Here is a 14,878-nt window from a genome sequence, read left to right on the forward strand (position 1 = left end):
GATGGACACTTGTCCCATTAGGGAGACCACCTCAGGGATGATATAGATGCCTGATTTCTGCACTGTGCACTTGAAGCTGAACAATAATGAATGTCAACTACTATACACACACACACACACACACACACACACACACACACACACATTTACAAGAAGTGGAGGTGGAGTACAGCATTAGGAATAGAGACAGTGGAGATGTAATGGCTATGTGTGATGTCAGAGGGGTAGTAGATGCGGGGAGAGGGGTTATCACTGGATGAGGGATAAATATATATATATGTTAAATATCTATTACATTGTTTTGTACACCTGAAACTAGTTAAATAAATAAGTAAACAAACAGACAAATAAATATATAACAAATCGATAGTTTTACTTCTTTTTTTATCATATTATATGCCTTTTGATTTCTTTTTTCTTTCCTGGTTGTTCTGAGTAGGACTTTTAATACTATGGTGAGTTTAAGTGGTGAGAGTAGACGTCCTTGTCTTGTTCTTGATCATTGAGGAAAAACTTTCACCTTTTTACTATTGAGTGTGATATTAGCCATGGGCTTGTCACATATGGTCTTTATTATTGTTGAGGTATATTACCTATATACCAACATTGTTGGGTGTTTTTATCATAAGTGGGTTGTTGAATTTTGCCAAATGCTCCATCTGCATTGATTGAGGTGATTTTATGATTTTTATCCTTAATTTTGTTAATGTGGTGTATCATGTTTATGAATTTGTGGGTGTTGAACCATCTTTGCATCCCTGAAATAACCACTTGATTGTGGTATGTGATCTTGTAAATGTATTGCTTAACTTTGTTTGTTAATATTTTGTTGAGGATTTTTGCATCTGTGTTCATTGTGTCCTTGTCTGGTTTTGGTATCACGGTTATGGTGGCCTAATAAAATGAGTTTAGAAGTATTTTCTTTTATTCTGTGTTTCTTGAAAGAGTTTGAAAAGGATTGGTATTAATTTTTTGAATGGTTGGTAGAATTTACCAGTGATGCCATCTGGTCCTGGACTTTTGTTCACAGGGAATTTTTAAATTACTGATTCAATGTCCTTATTAGTAATTTGTCTGTTCAGATTTTCTATTTCTTCACAGTACAATATTAGAAGGTTGTATATTTTCAGGAATTTTTCCATTTTTTTCTAGCTTATACAATTTGTTCATCAGTAATTGTTCTTAGTAGTTTCTTATAATTCTTTGTATCTCTGTATCAGGAGTTACTATGTCTCCTATTTCGTCTTTGATTTTTTTTGAGACCTCTCTCTCTCTCTCTTTTTTTTTTTTTTGGTGCATCTAACCTAAAATTTGTCAATTTTGTTTATCTTTTCAGAAAACCAACTATTGGTTTCCTTGATATTTTCCATTGTCTTTTTAGTCTCTATTGCATTTACTTTGCAGTGACTCGAGTTGTTTTTTTATTTTCCTTATAGCTTTGGCTTTGTTTGTTCTCCTTTTGCTTGGCCTTGATGTGTACAAATTGTTAATTTTTTTAAATTAAATTAATTGGGGTGACAATTGTTAGTAAATTTACATAGATTTCAGGTGTACAATTCTGTATTACATCGTCTATAAATCCCATTGTGTGTTCACCACCCAGAGTCAGTTCTCCTTCCATCACCATATATTTGATCCCCTTTACCCTCATCACCCACCCCCCACCCCCTTACCCTCTGGTAACCACTAAATTATTGTCTGTGTCTATGAGTTTTTCTTTCTCACAAATTGTTAATTTTAAATCAAGTGAAATATTCTAAAAGACATTGACTTATTTGCTGAACAGTTTATAATGGTCAATTTGATATTTTATATTTAATTATAAATTTAAAATGTACCTAACACACTTCTAATAATATTATGGTTGTGTTAATGAACAGTCTTTTATTTCACATAGAGTCTGATGTTATATAATTGTCAATGCTCCAATTAATGTATAGTAAGCTCAGTAATGAGATTTAATCAAATAATTTCATGCATTTCTCCATTCTAACCAAGATGACCTAGTAATTGCAAAGCTTTATTTGTACAATGAACATATAAAATAATAACAAGAAAAGGCAAAGAATAGAAATAAAGGTATGCGATGCTTTGTAAACAGCATGTGCTGATTAATAATGCAAGTTTGTAGGCCCTGGGTTTCTCAGTCTAGTCAGGTGTAATGAAAGAGCTGGAGGAAGATGGACCTTGGAATTATCCCCTTTAAAAGGCACAAAAGGCGCACCACAAATGCACATGTCCTCAATATGTACAAAAGTGATGCAGGTTGTTAGCATATAATAACACCAATGACAAGAGGATAAAAAAACATAAAATAAAAATCATCCACAGAGACATTTACATTAGGGATGTTTGGGGTTTATTTATTAATTAGGTTCCCTTATCAAGACAGTGGGGAAGTTTTGAGATAAAGTATGTTTATCTGTGTTTTATTTTAAGCTACTTATTAGAATATACATTTCATTAAAAGTAAAAAAAAATGTATAGTTATATTATAAAGGAACAAGAAAGTAAGAACTGTGATCCATAGGGCACTATTTCAGTTGACTAAATAATCTTACTCTTTCACTAAGAAAAGTAATTATATTCCGTTTATTTTAACATTTTTAGAAAATACAAAGGATATAAACTCTGTGTTTAAACTGCTTCATGCATAGCATGAAAAACAAATCATTGGTATGTTAATTCTTCATAAAAGCAAGACTGTATTTTCTTCCCGAATGCATTTGTCTTGAGATACTTTAGGGAACACCACTTAAAAATAAATCAATGTCTAAAATGCAAGGAGAATATAATCTTTAGTTTGCTTTCAACTATATTTTATTCAAGAATTGAAAACTTGCTACCAAAGCAAAGCCAGAAAACATAAATAAATATTGATCCTAAAACAGGTAAAATAAAGATTTTTAATTTTGTAATTCTCAAAAAAATTTAATGCTCAAAAAATTAGTTCAAATACTAATTGAATTAGTTCAAATTCAATTAGTTCAATATTGAATTTAAAAGAATGTTCTTAACCTGAAGACTTTGAACAGTTTCCATTGTAGGGAAATACCTACTTTGGCTTTTTATGTGGCATCACTGTAAAACAAATTATGAAACTATTTAAATAAAATGTTAAAAAAAAGATTCAGATGTTTATAAATAACACACACTTTCGCTGTATCTGATGGATTTTCCATCACAATCTGTGTTTCGTTACTTTATTTCTTGCTACAGCCAAGTGTTAAGCAATGACACTATATATCTTTTTGCATAGTTTGCCAATTTTGGTTATTTTAGAACATATATGCTCCAGAATTGTCTTTGTGAATCACCATTCTGCTGAGAAAGGACTAAACAAATAAATGATTTATGTACCGAAACATGAATATAATTTTTAAACTATATGACTCAAAGACATTTTTACCTAAGGAGGGGAAAATGCTTTTTGTGGGAATCAAAACAATGTTAACTTTAAAGAAATAGGAGCCATTAAGCTATTTTAGATTTCTTAATTATTACGGACATAATAATGTATGAAAATAAGTTTCTTATATGCATTTACATTAAATAATAATCTCAGTCTGAATAATTTTGGACAGTCACATTTATACTTGTTTTTTCAAGTTTTCTTTTCTAATGCATTTCAGTTGCATAATCTCTATTGAGAATGGGTTCCTGTTTGGCTCAATTCATTTAAATATAACTTGGAGATAATTATATAATATATTTTATTAACTAATGGGAAACAAAGTAGTCACCGTGTAGAATGCTATATTGCTCAAATCAGTGAGATGATTTCATTGAAGTTTCTGGTTTTTTAACACTTTATAAATATCGAACATCTAGAGAATTCAATGTAAAGACCTTGATAGATGATTGAATAAAGAAGAAGTGGTATATATACACAATGGAATACCACTGTGCCATAAGGATAGATGAAATAGTGACATTTGCAACAACATGGATGGATTTTGAGATTATGCTAAGCGAAGTAAGTCAGACAGAAAAAGTTGAGAACCATATGATTTCACTAATGTGTGGTATATAAAACAGAAAATAACAAAGGACAAGACAAGCAAATGAAGAAATGAAATCTCATAGACACAGACAATAGTTTAGTGGTTACCAGAGGGTAAGGCGGAAGGCGGGCAGTAGATGAGGTTAAAAGAGATCAAATATATTGTGATGTTAAGAGAACTGACCCTGGATGGTAAACACTCAATGTGATATATAGATGATGTATTACAGAATTATACACTTGAAACCTGTGTAACTTTACTAACAAATTCACCCCAATAAACTTTATTAAAAATAAAAAGAGACCTCTAGGTGAAATATGTATGCTTCTTATTGTGGGTAGCTCTTCATACTCCTTCACATTTTCAATGAGGCTGTTCTTTTTCAAGTATTATTCTTTCCATTTACCAAGGCTTCCTTTGTTTTTAACCAGTTGTTTTAGTTAAGTCAGTATGTTTGATTCATGTAATTATTTATCTACCTTAGAAGATGTTTAGTATTATTTGTGTAGACATCTTCAGGAATTATTCATTGTAAGTTTTTAAATGACAAGTGCTTGACATTGTTCAGTGAAATGCTGTTTATTTTTACCATTATAAAATATACAAATATATAGAAGATACACTGAGAAAAATCAGTTGACTAATTTTTAGCTTTGAATTACGTATTCATACTCTCTTGTACTAGGTTCAAATTAAAATACAGAAATTTTGAGTTGTGATATTTTTTGGATAAATTATGAATGAATTGTGTAATACAGATTATATGTTTTCTATGTGGTAATATTTACAGTTATATAAAATATACATATATGAATGAGTAAATTACTATATTTGTATCACAAGTTATGTTATAAAATTATTTAATTACTGGAATCAAAACTGTACTTGGCTTATATGTTTTTTTCTCTGAATACATCCTTTATTGTCCCATATATAAATGCAGAAGGTGCCAAAAATTTATACACATTTTAAGAAAGGAGAAAACTGTACTAAAATTACAATACTCAATATAAACCAATAACGAAAGATGAATACAAGTTATGTGTGTATATTTTTTTGGCACATCTGGTATATTATCCAAACCGATTTAGTGATTTCTTTTCCACTGAGGTACTTTCACTTTGAAATTTCTGTCTTGTCTTTTTTTCTTGTTTTTTTTCCTTTTTCTTCACAGCATTTGTTTATTTATTCCCAGACATAATGGGTGCTTTATTTATTTATTTATTTATTTATTTATTTATTTATTTATTTATTTATTTATTTAATGCTGCTCCAGGTCAGTTACTACAGTGATAGGACTAACAGAAATAAGATAGATGGAACAAAAAGATAGTTTCATTCTGGTTTTCCTTTTACTCCCTCTTTGCCATTTTGTCTATCTATTAAAACCCTAGAAGTCGAGGAGACATTTTTGATGGGAAAATGGCTTCTTTATCCAGACAGCTGGAATGCCACTGGGTCCATCTTGTACTTCTTTTGTATTATTATAGTTAGAGTAAATTCAAATAATGTATGTAAAATTAAAATGCTGTCACTATGTTAGCACCTATTAAGAACCCCTGAACAATAGCTGTTATAATATTTCTACAAAATTATATACATTTTACTCTAAAGATTAAATTTGCTTCAGGTTTGTTTGTTTGTTTTTCTTTATGAAGAATATACTTTGGGGTCCAAGTAACTATCTTTAAAGTTAACTTTAAAAAAATGACTTATTTCATAATTTGTTAACAACCTATAAATGATAATTATCAAAGTCAGTATGTTTGATTCACTTAAAAAGGAATAAAAATGTATAAAAATGTATTGATGCACTCATATTTTTAATCTGTGTCTTGTAGTTATGCTAAACCTTACTGTAGTAACTATTGATTTTAAAACCATAAATATGTATTTAAATAAACTCCCAGTTAAGCTAAAGATACAGCAGAAATATTGCATCATATGCTACAACCTTAGAAACTCTCCCTTGGCAGTAATGGTCCCTGACTCCCTTTGAGTATTTTAGGCACTGATACTTTATAATGGGCCATTAAAGAAGATGTTTAATTTGAGATCTATGCAGGTGCACCCTACTAGAAGAGATAATTTCAAAACATGTATTTTCTCTCCTGCACGGTTGCTACTGATAAACTACAAGGAATTAAACAAGGGAAAGCTATCTTGAAATACTTTGTGGATCACAAAAGACAATACGTTAATTTCATCATCAAAAGAACAAGATATTTTAAACATATAGATATCCTTTTTTTATATATAAAGAGGTCCTAAATGGATTATTTTAGATCTTGTCTGCTATACATTTTGAAAAAATTTCCACTATTTTGTAATCTCTTTCTTATGAATACTTGCTTAAACTGCTTTTGAAAAAAGAGAAATGTTTAAGAAATGTGAGTATCAAGGGTTTAAAGTCAAATTATTTACATGGAAGAGATAAATGGGACTGACCAGTCATGATAACTTAACCACAGTGAAACTCTGATGTAGTTATCAAGCTCATAATGAGATTTAGCTTCCCCCGCATTCCACTTGGTTGGGAAAGTCTTCATAGAAAGTGTAAATAAAGGTTTTTTTTGTTTTTTTTTTCCTTATTTGCCTTGAGGAATTGGAATAGAATTAATTTGACATTGCCATCTCATTGTTTTGAGTTTCTTTATTCTAAACTTTATTTTGAAGTCCATTATTTAGTAATGGTCACTGTTTTCAGAGAAATCATGTGAAGAAACGAGATGATGCTGAGCTCAGTGTCCTAAATCCATACTGTTGCTTGGTACAGTTCTGATGGTCTTAACTTGACATGTAAAGTTTATTGTTCCCAGTTATGGAAACAACCTTTTTACCAATGCAACCGTAGTACTATTTGCCATGGTAATTATAAATTTTAGAATTTTATAGGAGTACATGTTGCTATGTTGGTTTTAAGTCACACCTTGAAACTTCACTTATAACACAAACTAACACCAGAAATAATAATACATTGTCATGGTTGTCAATCATGAAGTACTCAGTTAATTTCAGTTATAAAATTGCCAAAAAGGAAAAAAAAAACAAAAAACAGTGCTGGTCTATCCCAATCATAAAGCCTTTGTAGACAATAAATATCCACTATACATTCGAAAGGTTTGAAGCTAGCTTGGTTAATCATTTGTCATTTGATTCTTGAAGTTAAAATAAATATGATAAAGTCACAAATAATTCTACTTTGAAGATATATTTGCTTCTTAGGAGTATGCAATGTAACCTCAGTTCCCTTCTTGGAAAAACTACTTTAATAACAGAATTAAATTGTCATGCTGATTGAAATTATATTTTGAAGTGTTTTAAAAATTTTATTTGGGAGACAGCTTTTTTTGCCCCCTGATTGTTTTCAACTTTTTATATAATTTTAAGAAGCACTTGCTTGGCTTCTAAGAACCTCCAAGATCATCATTCCTGTGAAACTCACCTAACGAAGTCTGTGGTCTTGCCTCTCACTCACCCAAAACAAGAACGGATAAAAATCATTAGTATCTATTCAGATGTGCCAAAGGTATCCGAGTACTTGATGCCAGGTAGGAACTATTCAGATGGGAGATAATGTAGGCCTTCTGTTTATGTTATGATTCTCTCAATCTGAAGTTTGAATATTTCAGTGTAGAGCTGTGTTCTGTATCTTCATCTCTATCCATTCAACCCACTAATCACACCTAGCTAAAAGTTCCTTCCATTTACATAAAGTGCTATCCTCAGAAAGGCTACTGTATTAAAAGTGTCATAGACTGGGTGTCTAATAAATAACAGACATTTATTTCTCACAGTTCTGGAGAGGGGAGTCCAAGATAGGGTGCCAGCATGGTTGAGTTTGGATGAGAGCTCACTTCCTGTGTTATAGACAACTGTCTTCCTGCTTTAACCTCACAGGTGGAAAGGGCTAGAAAGCTCTTTGGGGTTTTTTATAAGGGCAATAATCTCATTCATAAGGGCTCTGCTCTCATGACCTAATCACCTTCCAAAGGCACTATCTGTAAACACCATCACATTTGGGTCTATATACAACATACGACTTTTGGGGGGGACACAAACTTTCAGTTTATAGGTATGCTGCGGAATCCGTAATCAGTAGAATTGATGAGAGGCAGGAGAATCTAATGAATGAAAGCACAGACCACAGGTCTAGATGTGCAAGTGCAAGTGCAAGTCTAGGTTCCTTTATTTGTAGCTATGAGACGTCAGTAAGCTCTTTAATTTTTTTGCTCCCTCAGTTTTCTTATTTGCCAATAATGAATAATAATAACCCTTTCTTTGGAGTTGTTATAGGGTTAACAATAATGTTTATGTTAAAATGAATTAAATGTATTAATATGTGAGAAGCTCTTACAAAAATGCTTGATATAGTTAAGGGCTCAATAAACGTTAGCTGTTGTTATGAGGACTGATACTTGCCTGGTACCCTGTGGATTTTGGAATAGAGTTACATGTTCCTGTTAGAAATGGAATTAATTTACTTTGTAGTAGATACCTGTTACATTCTTTTTTTAAAAAAACTGTAGCTCGCCTGTCCTTCCTAATTTCTATTTCTCTTAAAAACATAGAAATCAATCTTTGATTACAGTCATAAATGAAATATATTTAAGCAATTGTTGATTTTTTGAATATCCTCTTAAAGAATAGCTATATGCATTTAGACTTATTTTTCACAGTTAATATTGATAAAAATTTGAGATTTTAAGAGTATTTTCAGTTTTGAAGAGCAAAGTAAAGGATCTATTTTGAAATCAGGTATATTTCCAAACCATATACATGGAGAGTCTGGGATCTGTTGTTTAGTTTTAATTATCTCAATTCAAGCAATTGAATTGTTTTTCAACTAATTGCATTATTGTAATTATTTATACATAGCTTAATTTCAGACTCGTTGATTTTATTTCCTATTGAACACGTCAGTGGTAGCAGGTATTATCTTCTTCAAAGTCTGTTGCAAAACAAACTCCAATCAAATACTTTGTGGGATTCCCAGGAAGAGGTTAACTCAAGGACGCTTTGCAATAAAATGATCCTGTGCAAAATATCAATCTATTTCATGGTTAAATGATGTGCTGCCCTAAAGCCAAATTGCAATGTTCATTAAATCCAAATTTGTTCCTGAACATTAATAGACACTTATTAGATCATAGTATTATCTGAAAGACAATTAGATGGAACTTTTACTCTAAAGTACTTTCTTATTAAAATTACCTTCCTAGCTTACCTGTTTTCTAACACAGCATCAAATTATGTTTGGAATATAATTATAAGGAAATATGTGTGTTACTTAAGCAATAAAATATTGTTAGTATTTCTTTTAATGTGTTAGAGATTTAACATTTCTTTGCTTGAAAAGTGTTGTAGCATTTAAAAAAAATAATTGAATAGTAAATCGTCTGTCTGCTCTCATCACTCTGACACTTATGGAGGAGATAGGGAAGGAATGAGGGAAGAATGGAGACTTGAGTGAAAGTTCTAGTAGAAATGTAGATTAGTCCTGATCTACTCTCTGATTTCCAAATTGATTTAACTTTTTTTGGTATCTTTTGTACCTATCCTCTGTTGTTTCATTGTATTTTCTGTCCTGATTTATTTTTCCTTTCGCCCTGACAAAATACATAACTGCAATATTTCTAAACCTGAAATATTGGTGTCTTGACTTCCTTCAAATGATCTATATTTTAAATCACAATCTGGACTTGTACGTGACTGAACTCCCACCATACTACCTGGCAAATATTGTTATCAATACTGGCAACCGAGGGTATGTTTCTTTTCCTCTCCTTTTTCTCCTATATACCATGAGCAATTTAATCTTTGAAAAGCATGGTGTTTTTGATGTACCTTCTGATTCTATCCCCCTTTGCACCCAACCACTCACAAACTCTTATTAAATGTTCTTTTGTCCCAGGCACCACCAAATGCAATTTCATTTATCATTTATAACTCTACCGTTGAATATAAAACTCTTCATTAAATGAAAACAAGGATTATTCTCACTTATTGAATGCCTGTTCTTGCCAGGAATCTTTATGCGTTGTACATACACATACATATACATCCTTTGTTTAAGCCTTATAAGCACTTGGTGGAATAAGTATTAATTTCTGATGTAAACATTAGGCTATAGAAAATTTACGTAATCTCCCTGTGGTCATACAGATCACAGCTTGAAGAGAGAGGACTTAACTGCCTTTTCTCACTCTAAAGCTCATGTCATTCTTGGTATTCATGGTGCGGGTGGCTCTGACATATGCAATATTTAATACTTAATGACAGGAGCTTAGGATTTTTAAGAATATGTTCGGAAGTAAAGGACTAAATAAAACATGGCCGCATGCAGGTCTGGGTCAGGCAAATACATACTTAGGGTATATCAAATTGCTTCCAGGTTTTATTTGACTTGAATGTGTTATGAAATATACATCTGTACCACTAAGTAAATTATGGTCTGTTATTTGGTAGGAATATACTGCCAAATGGATAACAATACCATTGTATCTGTAAGTGTTGTTATTCTCTGGAATCAATATTTGTTCTCAGATAGTATAATGGCTGCTAAACAGTGGTATGCAAGTTGGAACCTTGACAAATTATCATAATATGACAATGCAATGCTCCATTATTTTTGTGTGGTATCATGTTAGGTACTATCTAAATACTAGTTAGTTTATTAATTTAATAATTCACTTAATACTTGTATTAAAGTTAATGCCTCTACTAACTCTTTTTCTTTATTTCAAACCAAAAACCATTTAGACAAATTCAGAATAAATTGTTCAAGTGTTTAGGAGAAATTTGGAGGATTATAAAATTTTTTGGAATATACTCACTGTAAATATTTACCCACAATCTTAAAATAGAGTATTTGCAATTATTATGTATTTATGTAATGTGTGCCTTTAGCTATTACGAAATTATTAAATATTACAAAATGCTAGTTTCAAAACTAATCAAATTGAATTTAGATTATTTTGTATAGCCTTGAAAACTCTTCCTATTCTGCCCCAATGGATTGTAGTATTTTCTACTGTTCCTTATTTACTCAATAGACCTGACAAAACTATTTGAGTTCTGTAACAGGCTTTGTTTTTATATCAGCTCTTCATCTTTCTTCACAATAACCCTTAACCCAGAGTGTTCCTCCTCCACTACAGTTTAGTGAGATCATACACATTCTTCAAATTCAGGCACTATTACCATTCTCTTCTTGCAGGTCTTCCAGGTCTTCTAAGCTGTGTCATTTTCCTTCCTTTTTTTAAAACTCTATTGTTTATTGTATTTTTAATTCAGATTTTATTATTTGCATTGCCTGCATTATCTGTTGTCCTTATTTTTCTCCCTTTCCTCCTCTTCCTTCTTTAATTCAAGAATTATGCTGTAAATATATACTGTACCCTCTGTGACCAGACCTGTTTCACATTATTGTGTTACATAATGACCTCTGGAATACTATGCCACATGTGTGGGTTGCTTGAATTCAGTATTTCTTGAAAACCTTAAACCAGATGACTGAGAATGTGTCCTCTATTAATCTTCAAATGTATTTAGCACTATTTAAGAAAATATTTATTGCTTGAACATTCATCCCCTTATTGCTATTACACTCATTAGTAAAATACTTTTTAATAATTGTTTAATATAATGTGCTTTGACTCCATAAATATTAAAAGAAATGAAAGATATTTGGACCTTTTTGTAATAAGAAACTGTAATAAGCATATTTGATCAATAAACTTTGGTTTTCAGAGTCAAAATTTTAAGAGAAACTTTAATTAAAAATAAAATGGTATGATCAGTAGTAAGACTCAAACTAATAGTGCTTTTCTAATTTCATAGTGTACTCATGTAATATACTCATATGCACTCACATGTAAAAGAATTAATACACATAATTTAGCAAACAAAAAGAACACTTTAAAGTAAAATTATATTTTTAGGTTTCAGACATTTGTAAGTTATGGCTAGCATTTTTAAAGATTATGTATTTTACTCAGTCTAAACTTCTTTAAAGCTCGTTTTGCTTCTACCCAATGATCAGCACACCAAAGATTTTGAAATATTATAGGATCACGATGAGAGGAAGTTGTACTATAGTCATCTAAGTTTTCATCTTTTCCTTGAGTTAATATATATTGTTAGAGCTCCCGTTCCCATCATGGGAGTATTCCATGCAGAATTGATTTGAAAAGACATTTTTGTGAGAAAAAATGCACTTTTATTTCCTAGGATATGGGCTGGGCTATGAAGCATTGCTGTATATGTGCTTACTGTTGTGCAATATTAATAAATCATGAAAATATTGCAATCTTAAATTTGAATAATGAGTATTAAAGCCCCTCATCAAAGCATTTATGCATAAATTAAATACTTGAAATTATTTTCTAGTCTTATTAAATAAATATTTCTCTGAATACTTGGCTCTTTTTGTTACTATAGCTCTTATTTATAAATGTAGTGAGATACTGGTACATGTGAATCAAGATTACCTAGCTGTTCTGTTATGATAACAGATATTTGCTTTTTCATTTGTCACTAAGATAGTGACAAATGAAAAATTAAATAACTACACCAATCCTTTTTAAAATTTATATCACTTTTCATAAGGTACCATATGTAAATGTTATATCACTAAAAATGTAATTTATGGAGAAGGATTGTGAAAAATACTTGATTTGTTAGTGAATGTAATTGGAAATCATTCAAATTTAAAAATCTATGTACTAACCTTGGAAGACTACAGATAACACCCAAGTCGTATTTACTGTGTTTCCCCGAAAATACGACCTAACCGGAAAATAAGCCCTAGCATGATTTTTCAGGAACATAAGCCCTAATGCATCTTTTGGAGCAAAATAAATATAAGACCTGGTCTATTTTCCGGGAAACACGGTAGAGTTACTAATTGAGATTGGGTAGTCTTACTGCAGAATCTGTGCTCTTAGTTACAAGGTTATAAATAATATTGTCAGAAATGAAGATGAATCTGTGAAATTTTGCCTTATAACCATGGAAGTAGTTCAGAAATATTTTGGAATTTATTTTGGTAGAATGGGGCTTATTAATACAGTCTTCACTAAACTAACTCTATTTAGAAAGTATCTTTCCAGAAAAAAAGAAAAAGTTATATTCAAAATGTGAAAGTACTTTAAATATGTATCAATCACCAGAATCGAAAAGACAGACAGAAAGAGAGGGAGAGGGAGAGAGGGAGAGAGGGAGAGAGAAGAAGGTGGGGAAGGAAGATCCAGTTTTAATTTGATTGATGAATTTTAAAGTTGCTGACTTTGAAAGACAAAATCTTCAAAATTTGGGTCATATTCCTTTAGTATTTTCACTTCCTAAGATAAATCTGTGCAGATTTTAAGAGAAGGCAGCTATATCAATTTGTTTTAGTAAAATAACTTTTTAACGATTAAAATGTTTAGTGCCTTCCATGTATATATTTAATGCTTTTAAGCAAGAAAACTCATCTTAAGTTGTAAGATCCTGGAGAATAGGTTGCATGTTTTATTCAGTATTCTAGCCTGTGTTCCTAGCCCAGTGCTTTGTATTTCAGTGGGCACTCAATAAACCATTGTTGAATGAATTAATTCTGTTTGAGCATAATTAATTAGCATAAATCTATAATTTTCACAGATTTACTTACAAAGATGCTTAGAATAGAAATGTAGTTAATATGTAGAGTAATTTCTGAATGGATATCAGGGCCTAGAATAAAAGTAAGACTCATACATTTAAATAATTTTGTTTTAAACTTAAAATAGTGGACAAATTTTTTCAGTATTCTAAAATCAGTACAAATTACATTTGTGGAAAATAGCAACACAGTAAGTCCCAAATCTATTTATACATATTAACAAATTTATTCATTTAATGAATAATTAATTAATTATTGTAAAATTAATATATTATGTTCATATTAATTTTCCAGTGAGTTTGAATCATTTATTTCAGCACTTTTGAGGTCTGGGAAATAAACACTGGTAATATATGCATAAATAATGTCCTCTAGGTTGCTTACTCATTTTTATGCACTATGCCTGTGTTCATTAAAAAGAAGTGAGGAGATGTAACAGATATTCTGGACAGGAGATAAACTGTCAAGGAGTCAAGATAAGAAAATTTGTATTTGATCACCCATTTTTTTTTCTCTTGTTTGCAGGATTCATATTTGGGATATTGCTGTTTGTATTTTTGAAGAATACTTCTTTTTGAGTTTGTTGTGTTTTTTTTTTTTTTTTAAATCATTGGTCTTGGAATACAGAAGAAGAACGAACCAGAAAGACAATTATTTTGTTTCACATTTGAAACATTTGCTCTTGAGGCACTCTCACACCTGAGTACACAACCATGTGGCCAGCACAGCTACTCGTCTTCATGATGCTCTTAGCACCGATAGTTCATGGTAAGACCTTCAATTTGTTTTTTTTTTTGTGTGTAATGCTTAATATTATCTCAGTTTTTTATGCTAGACCCTTTTCTTTAAATCTTTGCTGTAAGATGTTACAGTTTTTGCCTACCACATATTAATAGTTAAAATAAAATAAGTTAAAGGCCATAATGTGTACTTTAAGCTGCAATAAATACGAGTTTGATTTCTTAAGGTACAATTTGAAATATATATATTACCAAAGGTTTTGTTTTGTTTTTAACTCTTGCATGTTTTATTCTTTGTTTTTACTACATTTAGGGGCAATCAGCTCATTTATTAACTGTGCACTTTATTGTGTATTTTTTGGTTTCCTTATTTTTATAATTTAAATAATTTTTAATATAGTAATTTTGCACATTTAAAAGAAAACACCCCCAAGTATCTGATTTCCCAAACCAAATAATCATTTGTTTCTGAGTGTTTACTACTCTATTTA

At 30.8% G+C, this 14,878-nt stretch overlaps 1 protein-coding gene across 29 annotated transcripts in view; it reads left to right on the top strand.

Moving 5' to 3' along the window:
- Positions 1-14,878, top strand: part of ADGRL3 (adhesion G protein-coupled receptor L3) — a 744,191-nt gene that overhangs the window by 242,945 nt on the left and 486,368 nt on the right. For all 29 annotated transcript variants that reach the window (XM_081060173.1, XM_081060156.1, XM_081060146.1 and 26 more), the window contains exon 3: positions 14,173-14,415. In XM_081060173.1, the coding sequence (XP_080916299.1) occupies positions 14,361-14,415 (55 nt within the window). In that variant the 5' untranslated portion in view covers positions 14,173-14,360. The remainder of the gene's footprint in view (positions 1-14,172; positions 14,416-14,878) is intronic.

This window comes from Rhinolophus hipposideros (genome assembly GCF_964194185.1).
Source record: "Rhinolophus hipposideros genome assembly, chromosome: 1".
NCBI lineage: Eukaryota > Metazoa > Chordata > Mammalia > Chiroptera > Rhinolophidae > Rhinolophus > Rhinolophus hipposideros.